Source organism: Prunus persica, chromosome G1 (assembly GCF_000346465.2).
Source record: "Prunus persica cultivar Lovell chromosome G1, Prunus_persica_NCBIv2, whole genome shotgun sequence".
Taxonomy (NCBI): Eukaryota; Viridiplantae; Streptophyta; class Magnoliopsida; order Rosales; family Rosaceae; genus Prunus; species Prunus persica.
In genome coordinates, this window is record NC_034009.1 from 18,506,846 (window position 1) to 18,528,716 (window position 21,871).

At 36.0% G+C, this 21,871-nt stretch overlaps 4 protein-coding genes across 14 annotated transcripts; 2 read left to right on the plus strand and 2 right to left on the minus strand.

Moving 5' to 3' along the window:
• LOC18788440 lies at positions 1,556-6,500 on the plus strand. Of its 8 annotated transcripts, none has more exons than XR_002269907.1 (4): positions 1,556-1,936; positions 2,159-4,416; positions 4,931-5,834; positions 5,937-6,500. XR_002269907.1 is itself a non-coding variant. In XM_020555761.1 (3 exons), the coding sequence occupies exons 1-2, from the start codon at positions 1,924-1,926 to the stop codon at positions 4,372-4,374; spliced, it is 2,229 nt and encodes a 742-aa protein (XP_020411350.1). In that variant the 5' UTR covers positions 1,556-1,923; the 3' UTR covers positions 4,375-4,416; positions 5,937-6,500. The 8 variants fall into 8 exon arrangements, 6 of the variants coding, with proteins under 6 accessions (XP_020411350.1, XP_020411349.1, XP_020411348.1 ...); XR_002269908.1 differs by lacking the exon at positions 5,937-6,500 and having other exon boundaries at positions 4,931-5,545; positions 5,644-5,927; XM_020555761.1 differs by lacking the exon at positions 4,931-5,834.
• LOC18792427 (50S ribosomal protein L7/L12) lies at positions 7,799-10,098 on the plus strand. The gene is made up of 4 exons (XM_007225903.2): positions 7,799-7,978; positions 8,092-8,265; positions 8,606-8,652; positions 9,333-10,098. Exons 2-4 carry the CDS (start codon positions 8,131-8,133, stop codon positions 9,796-9,798), a joined length of 648 nt encoding a protein of 215 aa, XP_007225965.2. The 5' UTR covers positions 7,799-7,978; positions 8,092-8,130; the 3' UTR covers positions 9,799-10,098.
• On the minus strand, positions 11,040-12,875 carry LOC109946712 (cytochrome c oxidase subunit 5C-2-like). Its single transcript, XM_020555326.1, has 2 exons — positions 12,795-12,875; positions 11,040-11,396 (listed from the first exon to the last, which is right to left on the minus strand). The coding sequence occupies exon 2, from the start codon at positions 11,381-11,383 to the stop codon at positions 11,195-11,197; it is 189 nt and encodes a 62-aa protein (XP_020410915.1). The 5' UTR covers positions 11,384-11,396; positions 12,795-12,875; the 3' UTR covers positions 11,040-11,194.
• On the minus strand, positions 13,262-17,201 carry LOC18792322 (protein FAR1-RELATED SEQUENCE 5). Of its 4 annotated transcripts, XR_002269986.1 has the most exons (5): positions 16,845-17,201; positions 16,126-16,660; positions 14,312-14,676; positions 13,947-14,017; positions 13,262-13,696 (listed from the first exon to the last, which is right to left on the minus strand). XR_002269986.1 is itself a non-coding variant. In XM_007224455.2 (4 exons), exons 2-4 carry the CDS (start codon positions 16,645-16,647, stop codon positions 14,012-14,014), a joined length of 657 nt encoding a protein of 218 aa, XP_007224517.2. In that variant the 5' UTR covers positions 16,648-16,660; positions 16,845-17,201; the 3' UTR covers positions 13,262-14,011. The 4 variants fall into 4 exon arrangements, 2 of the variants coding, with proteins under 2 accessions (XP_007224517.2, XP_020411698.1); XR_002269974.1 differs by having other exon boundaries at positions 13,262-14,017; XM_007224455.2 differs by having other exon boundaries at positions 13,262-14,017; positions 14,548-14,676.

The following is a 21,871-nucleotide window of genomic DNA, read 5'->3' on the forward strand; positions in this document are numbered from 1 at the left end:
TATGGTTGTGTTTCTGAAATTGAATTGAAAACATGGAAAAACGTGCTTCTCAGGAAAAAAGATCGAAAAAATTCAGCGTGGTTTTTCTCACAAAAGTTCCGCCAAAAAATTCCTACAAAGAAAGAGTTTATGTAGAAAAAATTTTGTGGAGTTCATGATTGCATAAAAGGGGTCAAAGTAGTGGTTAATCGTAGATCCAACTTCCGTTATCTTTTGCTGCCGTTCTATAGGTTGGACAAGGGCCGGGTGGATTACCTTTAATTTAGGGAGAATGTAATACTCTCCCTTAACCATGCCATCAGTTTGGATAAGCAAAATAATTTTACTTGAAAAAAATTAATTAAACCAAACTACTTCCAATTGTTTAGGGGAATGTAATTCGCTCCTTTAACCATTACTTTCATATTGGTTCGGATAAAACAAGTTTAAATTAAAAAAATTAATTTAACCAAATCAAACTAAACCGTCGGTTTGGTATAGTCAATATGTAGATTTTTTGGATAAAATGCCTGCCTCTACTTACAATTCTCCAAAGTTAATTTGGTTTATTGTGTGATGGGCCTTGATAATGAATTAGCTCAAATGTCATCTGATTATTTCTTTTCCAACACTTATATTTACTTTTGTCTTTTTTTTTTTCCTCAGATTGATGTCGTTGGTGAGGAGTGGGCCATATCATCTTTTTATGAAGTTTTTTTATTTATTGGTTTTATACCCTATTATTGTAATCTGACTACAGGTGGGCATCGAAACTGCAAAATTGGCAAACTGAGCAAAATTGGATTGAAAAAAAAAACTGTTAAAAACCGAATTGACAAAAAGTCAATAGAAAGTCGAAATCAAACCGAATCGGTTCCAATTGATTCTGGTGCCGATTTCACACCTCAAAAAATTGAATCATACCAAACCAAATCTGTCTAGTTTATTATTATTATTATTATTATTATTTTAATGATATAGCCCTTTAGGCCTATTTCAGAGCCCAAATCATTTAAGTTCAAGACCCAAATGAAAAGCCCATCTCTTTTGCTCTTCTTTTCGTTTCTCTCTCTCTCTCATATTCATTAGAGCACTTCCATAGGTGTCAATAGCCCTTGCAAAAGGCCCCTTGGGCTTGAAAAACCCACTCCAGCAATGAATTGTAGCCTAGGTAGATGGTTGGCTACATCAAGACTGGGCAGGCTCAAAGACAAGAACAACCTGAGTTGTTGCCTGAGGGCGTCGATGTTAATGCTGATGCCAGCAAAATAAAAAATTAGAAAAAATACCAAAAAATTCAGAATTTATTTTTATAAATACCTACCAAATTTTTATTTATTAATCTCATAGTATAAATTAAATTAATTCTATGTGAATAGTAATTGCCTTTGGATTGCCATTGCAATAGGTGAAAAAGCAAAAAAAATTGCTAAAACAATGTGAACAATAACCACATTTACTTGACTTTGCCTTTTGCTATGGCAAATGAGTGAGTGAAAGTACTCTTTACTTTTTTCTTTTTTCTTATTCTCTCTCCTTATGCTCCTTTCAATCACTCTCTTCCTTCTCTTTCTTTTCTCTCTCTCTCTCTCTCTCTTCTTAACAAGTTCGTGGTGAGAGCCAGCCACCAAGGGGATGAAGGGTTTGTGATTTTGGGGCGCTTTCACTTTTCTTATTGTATTCACTTTTTATACTATATGAAGATGACATATGTAACCTTACAGTGTACCGTTGCAAGTACACCACATATAATTGAGTTTGCCCAAAATAGTGACTACACCATCAAGTCTTGGTATTATATATTATTATTTTTATATCATTTCTTCTGTTTGTATCTGTTGAGCAAGTCTTTCTTTATCATTTCTGCGGTATAGCATCTCTATGTAACTCTCTCTCAGTGTTTGTATTGTATCTGCCGAGAAAATCTCACAAGCGCAGCCAAAAATGCTGCTTACAGGTATGTTTCCAAAACTGAGTTCTAATCCTGTCCATCCATTTATGTCATTATATTCTTGATTTTTTCATATATCGAAGTTAGAACTACTTGTTATTATGTCTTCAATATAATTTTTTTGGTTCTTTTTTTCCCTTTTTTTTTTTGCGGTTACAAGGAGAATTATGACTTAACATTTTCTTCCTGCGGCTGTGTGAATAGATTGAAATTTCTTTCTTCTTCCAGCTCTGAGCAGTTGGGTTTTTGTGGAAAAGAGGAGGCTCATTGAGGTGTTTCCGGAGCCCGTTCAGAAACTATGGAATCTTTGGGAGCTAAGAGTGATGGTTTTGATCAGCCTCACCTTGCAGATTTCACTTATTCACTTTGGCAGCCGCAGGAAGTATAACGTCAAAACCGAAATAAGAGTCTTCCTCTGGTTTGCCTACCTAATGGCAGATTGGGTAGCAACTGTTGCTCTTGGTGTCCTCTCCCAGAACCAGGGAAAGTCCAGCAGCTGCGATACCAAAGGGGGTTCTCCAGGAGGCGACAAACTAGACGACGAGCTCTCTGCTTTCTGGGCACCGTTTCTTTTGTTGCATCTTGGCGGCCCAGACACAATCACAGCTTATGCTTTGGAAGACAATGAGCTGTGGTTGAGGCACTTGCTTGGACTGGCTGTTCAAGTAGGCGTTGCACTATACATCTTTCTTATGGCCTGGAAGACTAGCTGGCTTTCAATTCTTACTATTCCCATGCTTCTTTCTGGGCTTATCAAGTATGGAGAGAGGACATTGGCCCTGAGATCAGCAAATCGCGAAAAGTTTCGTGATTCAATGCTCACTCGTCCTGATCCGGGACCCAACTATGCAAAATTCATGGAGGAATTTTCTTTGAAGAAAGCTGAGGGATACAAAGTGAGTGCTGAAGATGTTGAGGTTCAAGTTGGGGTGGATGAGGTTCGTGATGCAGTTGCAGATGTTCGTTCCAATTCTGAACCAAGCATAGTGGTCAAATCGCATGACTTGTTCAATACTTTCAAGCGCCTATATGTAGATCTCATCCTTAGCTTCGAAGATCGAGATGGTAGCCAAATCTTCTTCCAGAACCTTGACTCCTCTGAAACTGCCTTCAAGGTAGTTGAGGTTGAACTTGGATATGCCTATGATGTATTCTACACCAAGGCTCCAATAATTTACACTCGCCGGGGTTGTTTCTTCCGCACCGTCACTTTATCCTCCACCTGTCTTGTGTTTGTGCTCTTCCTGATAAATGTGAGGCACAAGCACGCACTCACTGATTTAATTACTACTTACATATTGCTGGTTGGAGCCATTATCTTAGAGATCTATGCGTTGGTTTTGGTAGTTTCCTCTGATTGGACGACACTTTGGCTGAGCAAAACAAGTTGGTACGGTAAACCACCCTCTTCACAGCCTCCAGGTATCCGAAGAACTCTCTCTTCACAAGTAACCAGTGTGGTTCAACTGGCTAAAAGGCAGAGGTGGTCAAATTCAATGGCTCAATTCAATTTGCTTAGCTTTTGTCTCAAAACTAAGCCTTTAATTCGTCGTGAAAGCCCAAAATCTGTTTGCATGCAGAAAGTGTTAGAGATGAAGTTGTACAAATTCCTAAACCAAATCTCTGCTTACCTAAAGCAGTGGCTCTTCAGTCACATACTGCACAAGTTGGATGAAAAATTGGAGATGTTCTTGTACTTCACTCGTGAGCCGATCTCCAATGAGTTAAAAGAACTTATTTTTCACCACTTCTTACAAAAATCGCAAACTAAGGGAAAGCTTACAGAGCTATGTGCCGGTAGAGGGAACCTTGTCCTTGATCAGTATAAGTTCCCTGATTTCATGACATGGACAACAGAAGTGGAATTCGACCAAAGCATACTTTTGTGGCATATTGCCACAGATCTCTGCCATCACTCTGATGCTACAAAAACTTCAGCCACAGAATATTTGCATCGTGAGGTGAGCATGCAAATAGCAGATTATATGATGTATCTTCTTGTCATGTGTCCCTTCATGTTACCTATAGGAATCGGACTGATCAGGTTTCAAGACACCTGCGCTGAGGCCAAGGAATATTTTGAACAAAGAAATCGCACGAGTTCAGTTAAAACTGAAGCTTGTGAAATGTTGCTTCGCGTAAGCACCGAAGTAAAGCCCGCCAAAGTGAAGGGAGACAGAAGCAAATCTGTATTATTTGATGCATGTAGCCTTGCATCATCACTTAATAACCAAAAAGAAAAGAAGTGGGAGATACTGAGCCAAGTATGGATTGAAATTCTAGGCTATGCAGCTAGTCATTGTCGAGGGAATTTCCATGCTCAACAGCTTAGAAGAGGCGGGGAGCTTCTTACTCATGTCTGGCTGTTGATGGCTCATCTTGGAATCACAGAACAACTTCAGATATCACAAGGACATGCGAGAGTGAAGTTGATTGTGAAGTAGCAAAAGCTTGTCTCAAGCAACGACATAAGAAGTTTGGCAATGGTATTATTGCTTTAATCTAACTTTGTCCAAAGTTTCAAATTCTTAGCAACAGTTAAATTGCAGAATATATTTTGATTTGGCATGCCCTGTTAGCGAGAATATCCCAAGTGTTTCTTGTTGTACATGAAACTGCCTGAATGAAGAAATCTCATGCTCTTTCATTCATCTTCTTGCAAATTTTCAGTACGAAGCATTTCATGCTCTGAGATAAACGTTTTATAATCTGCTCTCATCTTCTTTTCGAAGGAACTGTGTCTGCATTATCTTCTATTAAACTAAAAAAAAAAAAAATTAACTTGAATTAGTTTTACAAAAAAGACTATATATACTCAGGATCGACTTAGCCGTTTTTATAATTGTCCTAATATTTGTTTTTTTTTCCCTGTCAACAACAACATCCTGAAACTTATTTGACAATTGTTCTTCTACTGTTTACAACTTCGGCATCATTTTTCTCCTTTACAATTTTGGTAGAGGCACAGCTGGATTTAGACTACTTTAGTTTTCATCTCAGGAGGGTTGTTAGCTCCATTTGCTTCCTGCAGTAGACTACCAGTTTTAAGGACTCTTTCTGCCGCACAACAACAATAAGTTCACTTTCTTCTTCAGCCAAATTTACAGTGACCATTGATTCTTGGAACCACTCCATCACCATTTTGTTTGCGACGCTGCGACTCACGTTCACGTCTATAAACATATAGTAAAACATCAAACAAATGAACAAGACAAGTTTCATTACATAATGTACTAATCACTGGTGCTGCAATTTGCTGATCAACTTTGAGGATTGCAGCAGGGGTTCCAAAATAGGAGAAAAACAAGAAAGGTTAATGTTGTTTCATTTTTTTCGCTGGGCAAGTGAACCACATGAACTGATGTCTCTGATCCATATCTGCTTGTTGGACTTGAGGATAAAGTGTTAGATTAGATTCCTTGCTCAGGGTGGGTGCAGTTAAAGAGGAGAACAGAGAACCTTAAGACGATTCGCCAAATTACAGAATTAATATGTGATGCAGAGGATAGATATTATTGACCTGTTTTTCATTAGCATTTAAAGCAAAAGAGACTCAGATTTCTATTTCATGTTCCTCTGGTTCTTAAAACTTCCTGTCCGTGTTTCTTCTGAAAGGTGTGTTTCATGTAAGCGTTTTCATCACTTCTAAGTTTCACATGAAATGCTAAATTCAAGTGGAGATACAGAAGCTTGATACAGACTGAATTGGTCAGGTTTGTGACTGCCAGTTTCAACCATTGACGTCATAAGTGCATACAATGTAGCGAAGTGAGCAATATGAAAAACCAAAGAAACTGACAGACAACAATTCTTACAGCCCAGAAAGCAACCTCTTCAATGCAAATGCCACAGTGTAGCAAAGGATTTATCTTATGATTATTCCCCAGTATTGGTTTTCATTGATGTTTGTTTCTGCCTCTTATGCACTACAAATTCCTTTGGCATATTTGTTAGAGCCAATTGCTTTAAGGTCCTCCAATTGAAAAGTGTTGCTGGTGCTTTTCAGGTTATGACAGCATCTGATTTCCAATTATGGAGGTTCTGCATTCCTCTAGGTTTTCCAGCACCCGGTCTCAGAATTCAAAGTGAACCAAATGTACCTTGTTCAAAAGCCCAAGATAGACTTGATACCGATACCTGGAAAAGTAGTAGGTATGCTCATCAAACACAGATATGTGGCAATGGCGATCATTTATTGGAGCTTCAATATCGTTACGCTGCTCCCAGGAGCTTGATGAGCGCTGCTCGACTCAAGAAGCTGCACAATCTTTGGCGGTAGCCATGTCTCTGGGTTCAGTATTGACGTTTTAAGGCTGCACTGGAGGTATTACCATTGCTCCGTTTGAATTCATTCCCTTCGCAAATCATGATGGCACCAATGCAGGCACCCAAGTGCCCAGCAATACAACTTGGAATAATATTCATAATCATTCCTTCTTCATAAAGATCATGAACATATATGAAGATCTTTTGTTGCCTGGACCAAATATGGAACCATTCTTTTTTTTTTTTTAAATACCACTTAAACTTTTAAACATGTTTACAATTATCACCTAATTTTTTAATTTTAATTATTAATCACCTAAACTTTAATTTTTGTTTCTACATGCAAATTTTAATTATGAATTTATTTATTTTGTGAATCAGTGGTTTTATTTATTCAATAAGTTATGTATTTTATTTGTTAAATGTATTGAAAGAACCACGACTTTCCTTCTTTCTTAGCAATTCTTGAACAATCTCGTTCTCCTAGACCTAGGGTCCAAGGAAGTTTTGGTCACTCACCCTTGGATCTAATCTAAGAGTTGAGAAAAAACTAATTTAAATATCAATATGTCATTATTTTATTACTTTTACTGTACAAAATATTAATTTAACTTCAAAAAAAACAAGAACTTAAAAAAAGAAAAAATCACTCCAACCAAAACACACGCTCTCTCAGAAAACCAAGAACATGTTCTTCTTCCATTATCTTTCACAACTACCTGCAACTCTAGCGTTGCACATGAAAATCAAGAACACGTGCCGTTTAAGATTCACTTTAATTCTTATTGGTTATCTATTTCATCTCTTGATTTAGATTCAAATATTCATTTTTTTCAAAACAAAAGAAAATTTATTGACCCAAATCCGGAGCCATCAAGCCATCCCTTCACACTTTAACGTGATTGAATTTCGAGGACCCACAACCAAGTCACTTTCATGTTGTTCTTTACCTTTGTGATTAATTTTCTGTAATTGTTAGATTTAAATGATTTATGAACCCAGTTTGGGAAAACTTCAATTTTTAACATACAAATTTTGGGATTTTTGTTTTTTCAGTTCATGAACCTAGACTTGGGTTTATGCAACTATATTGTATTTTCATGAAAGGTTCATGTTTTCTTATTCACTAGGCGTGAAAGAGAAAGATGACTGGCGTTGGAGACGATGGTCTTAGATGCGGATGAGTTTTTTGTTTTTGTTTTTCATCTCTCATATTAAACTCTTCTTTTTTGAAAATTGACACACCCACCCACCCACCCAACTTTTTTTTTTACTTTTCCACCTATTATCTATGATAATTCAAGGGCAATTATTATTTACATGGAACTAATTTTATTTATATATATGAGATTAATAAATAAAAATTTGCTAAGTATGTATAAAAAATATTCTGAATATTTTGGTAATTTTCAGAATTTTTTTCGATTTTTTTGGCTGATGTCAGCGCCCTTAGGCAGCAACTCGGGCTATATTGCCTTGGGCCTTGCCCGAGCTGGATGTCACCGCTGGAGCTGATTTTGGTGAGGTGGGGGCTTTTGCCTGGGCTGGACTGTCCGCTGGAACTACTCGCACGCGTATCCATTTATCACCCATCCCACCTCTTGGAATCCATTCGTCCAAAAAAATTCTTCTCCGAACCCAATATTTCCCTTCCCCTTTTGCCAAGAGAGCAAGAATCAAACGTGGGCTCATCAGCTATAGCACTCTCCCTCATGTGCCCTCGAGTGCTCGTCTGCTGTCGGCGGCCAGGTACTGTTCTGTAGCAGCGACGTCGTCTATCAGGTACTGTTCTCTCCTCCGAAACTGAGTCGTTAAATCTTTCGATTAGTTATGAAACGAGACTGCCATACATTTATTTTCATTCCCGCATCTAATGATGATTTTGCATTCAACAGGGTGCCAGTTTGGCTATCCAGTCGATTTGTTAATTGCCGATGGCTAGCTCTATACAACGCTTCTCCAGCCGTGCTTGTGTTTCTCGAACCACTATTGTCCAAGGGTCAAAACCATTCCTGGTGGACGCGGTCGGGATTGTCCCTAGCATTCCAGAAGAAAATTGTCACAGTGAGGTACTATCATCATCTTTTTCTTTCCAAAATTTAATTTGATCAACTTATATTTTGGCCTACTCTTCAATGGGGCATACAATCCCTTTGTTTTGATGGAGTAATCTTTTGTGTGTTAGGGAAACAGTATTTGGTATGCCAATCCACTTGGGGCATTTGTGCAAATTGTTATATCTGTGTGAAAATAACAAATATTGGGGCCTGAACTTGTTCTTTTTCCACGAACCCACGAGTTTTTCATAGTCACCACACCATTTTCTACTTTCTTAAAAGGGACTGTGCTTGGTAATATCTGTTACTCTTTTCTTTTTCCTTTTAATTCTCATATTGGCATACATGACAGGTTGTAATAGGCTCACCTGCTAGGACTGCAACTCAACAAGGATCAGGGTAAGTTTGTGAGATCGAAGTATGTCCTTTTTGCTGTTTACTGTTTTCATTTCTTTCCTGTTGAATATTTGGGTTTTGGGGTATTGGAATTTTCTTTGAGCCTCAGGATTTTCTGTGTTTGGGATATGTTCTTTTGTAGTGAATAGCAGTATATAGGTGTTGTCCCTTTTGCTTAACATAATCTTGTGCACCAGAACTATGAAACTTAAGATACAGTCTCATCATGTATTCATCTAATGGCTGAAAATTTGTGAAAAAATGTGATGCACCCACTAGAATACCACTAGAATATGTATGGATGTATATACATAGTATGATAATATATATTCTAATGATGAAAAATGTTCTATTTCTAGACTGTCGTATGCATCTGTCTTGAAATATACGTCTGGCAGCAGAACATTATTCCTCTAATATATGTATATATAGATATATGTATGTATAATTGTATATAATATTAGGAACACCATATTCAGATTTTGCGCAGTAACAATAATCAAGCCACTCTTCTTAAATTCAGTACTGAGACCAAACTACTAGACATTTAGAGTTTTTCTTTCTTTCTTTTTGTCATACTTGACTTTGAGAGTTTAACTGCAACATTTTAAACTATCCAAAACTCTTGAAATAATATCAAAGGTTCCTGAAATGTCCAACGTAACCACAAAAGTTCTCTGCAGGTCCGTATCAAGATTTGTTACTGCTCTTTCTCGCCCTTTCAGCACAGCCACTACAGCAAATGAGACTCAGACTCAGAAGCTTGAGCGCATCGCTGACGAGCTCCTCAACCTCACAAAGATCGAGAGGCATGATTACTCCATCCTCTTCAGGCTAAAAATGGGCCTCAATCGGTATGGCCCGGCAATCTCTGGAATTGGCCCGACATCTTCTGAATCTGGGTCTGCCTCCACAGATGCCAAGGCCGTTGAGAAGACTGCATTTGATATAAAGATTGAGAAGTTTGATGCAGCGGCAAAGATCAAGATCATTAAGGAGGTTAGGACTTTCACTGACTTAGGACTGAAGGAGGCTAAGGAGTTGGTAGAGAAGGTCCCTGTTGTGGTGAAAAAGGGCCTGACTAAAGAGGAGGCAGGGCCCATTGTTGACAAGCTTAAGGAGTTGGGCGCTACTGTGGTATTGGAATGAGATGAGTTCTGTTCTTTTGTTTTGCTTTTTAGTTTATTTTATTTTATTATATTTTAGTTTTTCTCTCCCCATAGATTAGTGACAATGAGTTAAATGATAAATGGAGACAATATTTTTTAGAGTTTGTTGAATTGGGACTCTTATGTTTAGGGTTAGGATGGTTCCTAATTATTCCCTCCACCTAATGGTTTACTTTTGTTATTGTCTTTCATGTGATCCACCCTTTTTCTTATTGTTATATTATTGACCTAAAAATCGGCAGATTTGCTGAGAAATGCTATGTTTATGGCTATTTTTGAAGTTCTTGTCAAGATTGGGATTTTAGGACTTATGCTTGAAGCTTGTGATTAGTTTGTGTCTGGTGCTTAGTTTGTTTAGTGGGACTCCCACCATTACACAAGGACTAGTGATCACCATATAGGCTGATTATTTCACTGTCACAACCCTCTTGGACTTATAATTTCTCGCTTACAGAACATTGAGCTTTTTCTTTTTTTATTCATGAGAAATCGATGGATTTGATTTGGTTGATTGTCTCAGCTGCTCGTAATTGCCAATTTTACCGTTTTTGGGTTTAGGTATTCTTTTTATATTTTATATTACGGTTTGAACTTCGAACCTCTTCTAACATTGTAGAAGAGAAACAGTACGAGACTAGTAGCTAGTTAGTGAGGCATTTAGGTATTCAAACACGGACAAGCCAATTTTTGCTTATCCATAGTGAATACAATAAATCCAGGAACTTCAAACATGCATGTGAAGAGATCTTTCAACCCTTTTCAGCATCATACCCTCTTCTTTCACTCCGATAAAGCAGCAAAGATGCTCATTTTGGTAGAGTATGTTGGGGCTGAGGTGGGGTTAGCCTTGTATTGTCATAGCTAAAACTTATTCAATTATAGTTTGATAAACTTGTAATAGATTTTTATCAGCAATGGTCTCTGAACTGTGACGGACTATCAATTGGGTCCTCAAATTTCGAAATCGCTCTACGTTCTTCTTCTCATGCTCGGATGTCATGCATCAATTTAGTCCCTGCTGCCGTCAAATTTGTTTCAACTTTCTGTTAAAAACGATTGCGAGCGGAGAACATGACCACAATTTTGAGTGTCTAATGGCAAATTAAACGTGTAAAACACAAATTACAAAACAAACAGATGACATCCCAGCTTGAGCAACCATAGAAGTAAATGGAAGCAAAAATCAACAAGACAAATAAATTTTTATTTGATGAATACCGTACAAGTAGTCCACACAAGTACAACTGTACAAGAAATTTATTTTTAATGCAAATCCCAAACTAATTAAGCTCATCTTAAGTTGAGGAGTCAAGTGAACCAAGCTGGTTGAATTCTTTAATGAAATGACATGACAGAAAACTAAAAGTAAGCTGCATCTATTCATCTGCAACAACACTGATTTCATCTTTCTCCAGCAATTCATAAAATGACCTGGTCTTCTTCTGCAAATCCCAGTGATACATTTTCCAAAAGCTCCCAGCAGCAAAAGCAATCACAACACCAAAACATATCTCCCTGATCACGCTTGGTCCTTTCAGGGTGGGATGAGCAGCCCTACCTGCCATTTTTCACTTTAATCTGCAATTTCAAAAACAAAACAAAAAAGTTAATTATAAAGTATTATCATTTCCTGATTTTCAATCGAATCTCTCATAATTATGCTTTTGATCCCCAAATTACTTGATAAGGTTGGTTGTACTGTCTCTCTAAATCAAATGAAACTTGTGACAAAAAAAATTTATTTTTAATTGAAGTTTTGTCTCCCCAACATAATGCTAATCATGATAAATTACTTTGTTTCAAGCATGAGCATGTAAGGAACAATGACAGAATATAAATAGAAAAAGGAAGAGGAAAAAAAAGGGGCAAGTGGTTTCAGGTTCGAACTTGTGTGTGAGACAACCCCTTTCCCTTTCTAACTTTGGGTATAAATAAAATTAAAAAAAAAGACCATATACATATGTAGTTCATTCAATTTTACAAAATAAAAGAAACAAAAGAAACAAAATCACAATACATAATTATTCCCCATTTTTTCTCAATCACAAATAATTAATAAATGCCAATGGGTTCCCACCACGGTGGTGGTGGATTCCCCTCCCCCGCATGGAACCTAAGATCGAACTCCAATGGAATTTCTTTCCTCCAATGTAACCCAAAAAAAACTATCAATAAATGGTGAAATTAACTAATAAAATCGTAATTTTCTAAAAGAAAATAAGGATATTAATTCAAAGTTTCTTCTAGTCTTGCTCATTTTGTTTATTTGTTACTTACAATTCTTTATATTTTAATTTTCTAGCAGTAATTCTTAATTTCCACTCTTCTAAGCAATGGAAACCAATCAACAAAGTTCATAGTAAGTTTTTAAACAAAAAGAGCACCACCATCCAGGTGGGTTGAGATTCAAAATCTCCAGACACCCATGAATATTTGTGTAAAAACCCCTTTTCCAATCGCTTGTACTTAAAAAATAACTAGTCGTAATTATCCTATAAAAGTAGGACCTAATATCTGATTTTGTTTTAAATTTTAATTTTTTTTAATATAAAATAATGTGAATTTACCATATTATCCTTATTTAATTAATCATTTCAATTCTTAATGTTTGAATTAACCAAGGGTCTACTATTTTAAATGTTTCATCATTCTCTGCCTTTTGCTTTATATATATAGATAATATTAACAAAGACCTAATAATTTGGGTTGCTAAATAGGGATACATCATACCAGAAAACAAATATTAATGATAATATACACACATAAATCACCTCAATCCACGAAGTTTATAAAATTTAATAATTCCTCTATAGAGTGCTTGTGCTTAGTGTGATTTGATTTGAGGACATGAAATAGAAATTTGAACAAAAAATGGACAGCAACATTAATAAACCAGATTTATATTTACAAAATTGGAATAAAAATCAGATGTGTAGAATCTTAGAGAGAGAGAGAGAGAGAGAGAGAGAGAGATACCTGAGGAAGATGGGAAGAACAAGCAGCTACACACGCTAATTTCACCTTTAACCCAAAATTAATTCCCTTTTTGGTTAAAAACTTCAACCCAATATTACAAGTAGATTTATAGGCTAGTTATCAGAAATTCCCAACTGACAGGCTAACTATTAGTTATCAGAAATACCTAGTCAACGCCTTCATTATAGGCTTGAGATATGAAATTTCTGTTTTAAACAGATGATGTTTTTGTAAATAACATTATCTTATATTTATATTTTCATTCAATAAATTGGAATTATATCTTGAAATCTTGTAGCCACCATCACAGAACAAATTCTTTTGCACACTTTTTTTTGGGTATGGAAACCTGTCATCATGAGCTTCTTTATTTTAATTTTAATCTTTTAAGAAAACATTTGTCACACGTATCTGAAAGATGGTGAATTAGGAGAATATGTTGTTGCTTCTCCTGTTCATCACATTCCTTGCAAAAACAGAGACATAATTGTATTTCACAATAAATCCCCATGGCATGTCACGTGTTGTTACAAATCCACAATGAGTACGAGTCTAGGATTGACCATTTAGAATACAGAATTTAGATGTACAAATATTATAACTTGGATAAACTCGGTGCACATGTACGTCCTGCTAAAAGAAACGTATAAAAGGAGACACGCTGAATGCCAGTCTCAATCTTAGAGCTAGAATTGCAGCACATGATTGTCATCCTTTAGAACAACTGTGCAATGTAATGAAACGACACAAATTTTGACCTTTCATTGAAAAATGATGGATTGGTCTGCCTCAGATAATGTACAAAGTTGAGCTGCCTGCTGTTTGGCTGATCCTCTTCTTCCCGTTCAGGTTCGGTTGACCCAGAAGTATAGTAAGAAGGAATGGAACTACAGGAGAGTCATCTGCAGTTCACACTTGGACAAAGACGACCTAGTGTCGAAGTGGAACACAAGCCACCTTCCAGGCTCAAGGTTAGCACTAAAATAGGCAAGCTGAATACGGTAAACTTGTGGAACTCGATTTACAGTGTGCTTATCATCCTTTACATTAAAATGGTAAACTTGTGGAATAAAATCCAACACAACTGGGTTTGCAGGGAAGAGCTAGGTGTATTAGAGATCAAGTAATCATATGAAAAAAAAAGTTTCTAACCTTAGGCATCCTTCAGGTCGATATTAGCAGGGGAACACATCCTCATGCAGATTTCTTTAGCCAGTTCATTCCTGCAATTAGTCCACATTTAATTTGGTCTAGCCAAAGTAACATTGCAAATAAAGCAAATAGAACCATTGAGACAGTAATGCCTTCTAAAACAATCACATTATGACAAACAAAACATCTAATCATGGAAAGATTTTGCAGAAATTGGTCAACTCATATCAAGAAAGCTGCAGAGTCTGAGAGAAGAATCTAACTATATCATCTTTAAAATTTCAGGCAATGTTGTTACTACACCTAACCAACAGGAAGCCATTTTTCCATAAAATAAGAAAAGGTAATGAACCAGAATACATTACATCATCTTCTTGAAAAGCAGCAAGAAGTCACCAGCATGCCTTTCTTGACAACATGCTATTTTCCAACAGCAAAACTGGTTAAGCCAACTCAGGAGTTTAGCTTTAACCAGAGCCAGTTACTCAAATTTTCAAAATCGGTCAAAATTCAATTATGTGGCACCATTCCCTTGACTTCAAAGCTATAGGTCACGAAGTTCAATTTCTTTCATGCTCTTAACAATGTCTTCAACTCTTACAGAGATATATTCAGCATGTTCCTCAAGGTCCTTGAGAATCATGCATAACTGTTGTTGGAATGCTGCAGATCGCTCTCTTTCACGCTGGAGCTCATCGTATAGATCCTGGATTTTTTTATCCTTCTCTACCTGCAAATATGTTGTACAATTCAAAATTAGAGGCTAGTACTAACAGGGTTAAAGCAAATTAGAGAACTACCTCAGAATCACACTAATTGAACAAAATATATTATATTATGACGAAGCTCATTGGAACCACAAGTTAATGAGCTTACATAAAAACGGCGTGCAATTATTAGTGTTACTTGTATATTCTTTCTTATCGTAATGTTCATCCAGTATATAAACTATACTCTACCTAAATTCCCAGACCTGCAATCACCCTAAGCTATATCTTCAAATCAATTTACCTTGTCGACCAACCCAAACATGACCTAATAAAAATAATGAAAACCATATCTTAAACAACCGGACAAAGAGCAATACAAGACCACAAGGGCAGTTTCGAAACGATTCCCTGAATAATTGACTTAGATGAGTAGCTTCTATTTGCACCCACAAACTAACTCAACACACCAAGCTTCTACAAATGATTGATAATAAAAAAAACAAATTAATTTCATTGATTGACAAGCTTCCTTTTCCCAATCATGTTCAAGGTATGGCATCAAAATGGATGGATAGAAGGATACTGGCCACTTGCAAGTACCATTATAAGTGCTTCGAACTCAACTGTCCACCTAAATCTTCTCTTTGGTAATTAGACTTGTTTTCATATTAAACATATTAACCCTAATAGTCAAACCTATATTCACACATACATGACCAAGCACTGCACTGAATAAGGTGTAACTGTTTACTTAGCAACTTGCACCTGCAGTCATATCATCACTGAGCTCTGTATTTTTAAATGAAATTATTCTTTGTGTATATTGGGATTCAGTCAATCGGACCACATGTTACTTGGAGTTGCAGTCCTTTATCCTAAGCAAAATATCAGCCTTTTTCTTTTCTTCTATTTTTAAGCAGACTTTAAAGTAGAATCTGTGAAGACCCAGTGGACATCTAGTGAATTGGCTACATTGCATGTTTAGAGTACAAAATAAGGCACATCATATCACTGTCAGCCACATGTTAAATGTTATGTACAGGTTACAATGCCTTACAATATAAATGGTAAGAGACATAAAAGCCAACCGTTGAAAGCTAGAGAAAGCATCAATAACTTCCAGAGAACTGATGAGCTTTGCGCTTGAGAAAAGTAAATCAATTAAACTAGCAAGATCATCCATACTAAGTGAAGATAGCAAGTTAGCAACTGAAGAACAAGGTAGATATGATAAGTGTGTTGAAGCAGTAATAGTTGTATATGCAGTTTTTTTCACATGAATTATTTTAAAGAAGAATTCAACCTAGCATACTCCTGCCTGAAAAACATGACAGCTTCAAACGAATCCCTTCGTAAACAATTCCAGAATTGAAAATTAATATACTGAGTTACATTGAAATTCATACCAAAACAAAAGTTACATCAAACGAATCCCTAAAACTATTTGTTCACTTATATCTCAGACATACCTCGCTGAGTATATTGATGATTGGCAGCTCCCCAGGAAATTTACAATGAGCCATTAGTTTGTGGTTGTGCTCTCTTATGAACTTGGTAACTATCCATCTTCCTTCATCCCTTGCTGCCAACCTTATCATGGCTTTGCACCCTTCTCTTGTGATTGGGCGTGGAGGAAGAACCCTGTCTTTTCGAAGTGTATGCTTTGCGGCACGAAAACCTTCTCTTGAACAAACAAAGTCCCGGCCTATTATAGCCATGTTCTTTAACGAGTGTCGGATTCGATTTGTTCGAATGGTGAAACCTGTACGCTTTGCATATTCATAATAGAAATCTCTTGCATCATCCAATGACTGAAAACTCATCCCAGTGGATGGTTCCATTGAAATCAGACCATCATTTACAAAATTGCAATGCTGCAGTGGCATGTCATCTTCCACAGAGTAATTATGTTCATGAAAGCTTTCAAAAGTTTCATCATCAGAACCCCCATCACTGTCTAGAAATTGACGTCCACCATCACCACCCTCCATTGTATCCTACTTCCTACATATTGTGGTAAGGCAATAAGAACAAAAGCGGATAACAGAAAACCCATGTTTACAACTTTGCAATGCTCAAAACTATAAATTGACACCAATATGATAATCTTCACAAAAACCCAGAAACAAAAATAAAAAACAATTACCTAAACTAGATGTTTCCCGCAAAAAAATAAAACAGCACTTACCGTGGAAGGCTGAAGCTGGATTTGATCGAAGCCTTTGATGGCGTTTCTTGCTTTCTTCTCTGTTTTGCTTGAGTGTCAGGTATTGATCAGAAGAAAAAGCACGAATCTCAAGGCAGGATGCTGGGGGTTACTAAGGGTAAATGCGTCGGCGTGGTTCCAAGTCCAACTACAGCAAAGATGGTGATTGGTGATGACTGAGGAGGATTTGGGTTTTCGCAATGCTTCACCGCCTAAAATTCACCAAAAATTCATCGTAACTCCGAAAAATTCAAATAAAAGATGCTACAGACTCTTTGAAACATTCGCTTTTCATTCTATGAATTCAATTTGACCCCAATAAAAATTTCATTCCTTTTGTTTTTTAAAAATAATAAGGAGAAAGAATTTTATTAGATCAATATGAACAGTACAATGGACACAAAATGTAAAGGTAACAAGTTGAAAAGTAAAAATGATATGGAGAGAATCAATCTTGAAAATAATTTTTGTATAACTCCTCCCAACCGTTAATAGTTACACCAATCTAGTTCAATGACATTAAGGATAAAAACTAGCCGCTAGTCGGTATGGCTCTCATAAAAAGACTAAGAACACCCAAGAAACTCAATTAAGTTTCTGAAATCATAAGAGAAAAAAATACAAAAAACTCGTTGAGTTTTTTGACCTTATTGAACAAACTAAACCAAAATAAAAAACTAAAACAACGCCCGCAAAAGGAAAACCAACTGCTGTTAATCTTCCTTCAGGACATGACATAGAGAGCGCACATAGTTACTCCACGGTCTCAGTGCACCAATGAATAGTAGCTCTACCATGACCAAGCCTCGACACCTATCCTCGCAACATGAGGCACAACCAAAGTCAGCCTAGATCAGATACAATAGATCTGCCAAAAGAAGAGTAGATCGACATAAGTCCACCAAAAGCCAAAAAACAGTGAAGATGCAACAAGATTCGGGGGAAAGCCCCCACATCTAAAGCTCTCTCTCTTAGCGGCTAAAAATTTCATTTCTAAGTTTCACATTAATAGGTGTCACTTCAAAGTTTCATTATAACCAAACTAAGTTAAAATTGAAATTATGATTTGGGACTTGGGACTTGACACCTTAAGAAATCGAACACACTTGTTACCCTAGACACCACCATGACTATCAAACTCGCACACGTAACACTAAAAGAATCAAGAATACAAAACAAAAAATTGAACACTGAAAGTAGTATACCACACAACTTTTAAACAGTTTCCTTTCGTTTTTTAACTGAAAACAAAAACCAACAAATGTTTTGTCCATTATTAAACGAAAAGTGAAATGATTATCAAATGAGTCGTAAGCTTATATAATGTTGTCATGATGAACCTTAAACGGCTTACAGGTTAAAACCTAAGAATAAATGCATAAACTAAAATCTAATGCACCTTGTGTTAGAAATATGTCCTAAAGTCAAACATGTGATGTTGATTTCTAGATATTTAACCATCACTAATGGGCAACATCGTTGTTTTCAAGCATGTAATATGGTCTATTATCATAACAGTAAAACAACAAGTCCTTGGAATATCAAATAGTATGAGAGCTATGCAATGAGATTGGATATAATGAGACACTACATCAATTGGGCATTGACCATCCGCAAAGACTAGTACACACTATATCTGCTCAATTGAGAGAATGACTAGTCTCAAGTCATTGCATGTAGAGACACTTGGGGGGTGTATCCAATTCTAACTTTTAAAGACATTTTTTAAGTGAGTGACTTTCCTAGAGTTGACAAATTCTTAACGACTTTTACATACTTTAAAAAGTTAAGTGACAAACTTTCATATACTTTTGTCATAAAGTTTTATAGACTTTTAAATACTTATTTTTTTAATTTATTTTACGAATAGCATTTATCTTTTATGTTGAATGAACTAGTCGGCATACATGGAACAAAAAATTAGCGGAAAAAAAATAATTGGATACAAATCCTTATTAATTGTGTATATTTTCATAATAGCTTATAGGTAAAATGCATCCAATGCACCTTTTAAATTTTTATTTATCAAAATCTAATCACATAGAAACATATTCTTATAAAAAAAAAAATATTACTCAATCATCAATAATATTTCATAAACACTTACAAATCAACAAAAATGGTCAGATAACAACTTACAAGAGTCTATATTCCCGCAATTCTCCTAGCCAAATACATGGGATGTAATCAAATTGAGAATGTTATACGAAAAAATTATCCACTTAACAAATTATGGGTTAAGAAACAGTACCTAAATAATAAATTAATGGGTTTAAGGGCAAAAAATTATATAATAAAATATTATATTCAAACCTAGCATATGAGACAATCAATATAATAAAATATTTATATGCAAACATAGCTTTGTGATGAAATATTGATAAGCTTCAGGATGCAAGCATGAAGAAAAGAATAGAAGAAATATTCATCAACAGAGGGAAAGTACACGTGTGGATGAGAAGAGAAGAAAAACATTCAATATTTTTTACTAACCTGAAGGAAGTGGATGACAAGATGGGATACGAAAGTGGAGCCCTAACCATAAAGAAAAAAGATATATATGCTTGCTACTTTATATAACGAGGGAAGAAAGAATTGGAGACTTTTTGGTTCTATCTTCCTAGCTTCTCAATATTTTCATAAAGTCTGGTGTAAATTAGCAAGACTTTTGGTAGTAAGAATTAGCTTCAAAAGTATTGAAAAGTCATTTATTTCACAAAATTTTTAAAAGTCATTTACATTTTGGATACCTCAAAACTTTTACATACTCTTTAAAACTCATAATTGAATACAACTAAACTTTTAAAGACTATTTAAAAGTCACAATTGAATACCTTCAGACTTCTAAACTCATTAAAAGTCATTAAAAGTTAGAATTGGATACACCCCGATAAGTGTGTAGATGCTTATAGGGACAAATACGTTGAACACGATCAAACAACCATGAGTTCTAATATGGAAGTCTTACTCACATATCAAACTATAACTCATAAGTTGAAATAGTGCAAACTAGTCCTTAAACCTGAGACATCATAGTTGTCTTTGTTAGATATATGCCCTAGAAGCCAATATAAAAATGAAAAATTCTAAGGATATAATATAATAAATACAATCAAAAGGGCGTGAATGTTTCTTTAAGAAACATAATGTATACAAAGTAACAAGTCCATGGATAAGGATATAAATGGAAACTAGTATAAAGAAGTTAGACTCATGAGACCTTTCCAACATAAGAATATCGTATCCTAAAAGGTTCCTCTTCATAGGATCACCAATTGAACAATAATGACCCACAAAGACTGGTACACATCATGTCTGCTCAATTGGGAGGATGACTAGTCTCAAGTCATTCGTGTAAAGGCAATGAGATAGGTGTGTAGGTGATCTATAGGGATGGAGTTCACTAGACGCGATCAAATCAAGAATTCTTGTATGGAAGTCTTACTCACAAGTATCAAACAAAGAATTCTAAGTTGCGATAATGCAAGCTGGTCCTCAAACGTGAGACATCACAATTTTCTTGTGTAAGAGTTGTTTGTCTTTGAGAGCACAATACAGTAGTATCAAAAAGATGTGACTTGAAGGTGTTCCTCAGGATACTCAGCATATGCACAGAGGCATGTGAATATACAACAAGGAATCTCTACGTTTAGTAAGAAGAGAGAATACTCTACAGATATGATTTGTTGAATCTTTGACCAAAGTATAGGATGAGAATTGAAACAAGAATGTTTGCAATACATCCAAGTGAATCATATAAACTAGAAATGTCGTGTGAGGGATTTGACACGAGTTAACCATATCCCAACAATGCGACATAGAGTATTATGTTAGAGAATGACTGAATTACGTTGTGATCACAACTGACTAGTTTTATATGACTCTTGAGCATTTTTTTCTTCAAAGCTCCACTTGCTGCATCATCAACAGTAGATTGACAGTTTGGGTTAGTCCATCATAAAAAATTTGCATTTGTAAGTAAAGAGGTAACCCAGATGTGGACATTGCAGCAACAGCCCTTTGAAACGCTCCTAACATTCATTGAAAGGCTCTCCATCATCTTGTTTAAAGTTAAAGACTTGCCCTCTCAAAGTAGCTATTTTTTGAGTAGAGAAAAACTTCTCAAAAAATTTCTTAGATACGACATCCCAAGTGGTAAGCGAACCAGGTGCTAAAGTCATTAGCCAACCCTTTGCTCTATCTTTCAATGTATAAGGAAAAACCCTCATCCTCAGATTTGCTTCACTCACTCCCTGCAAAGGTAAACCACTCACAACATTGTAGAATTCCTTAACATGGGCTAATGGATCTTCATTAGATAAACCATAAAAAGAAGGAAGCATGTGAAAATGTGAAGATTTGAGATCATAATTTCTAGCTTCAGTAGGCAGCAAGATGCACGAAGGTGAATTTGGTATAACTGGTTGAGCATAATCTTCCAAAGCTTAGTTGTCATTGTTATTGCCAGCCATCTCTTCTTCTCTGTCAGAATTAGAGTTATCGAAAGAATCTACACTCGTTGGGCTAGAAGAACTATTGTCCTCTTCTACACTGCTAGTCTAGGCACTAGCTGATACAGAATTCTCAAAAGTGTTGCTCTTTAACCGTTCAAGTCTTTGGCCTATCTCAGCAAGTGTACCTGACATATACTACCTGAGAAACAAAAATAAAATGAAATTAGGGTTTGAGAACAAGCAATTATAGAGGATTGAAATAAGTCCCCGGCAACGGCGCCAAAATTTTGTTGTGTTCCTTCCAAGTGCCAATATATGGTTAGTATAGTGGTACAAGTAAGGGTGTCGAACCATAGGGACCGATTGGACCTCTATAAGTTATTAGTTTAAAATAACCCTAACTAAAAATGAAAGTGACAATTTGAAAGTAGTTTTTGTGTTGTAAATGAAAAATAACTTAAAATGCAAGGTGAATGTAGTAGTGAATAATATATTGATGTAGAAAGAATAGGGATGAGACCAGGGATTTCGAATTCACCATTGCAAAACTAATTC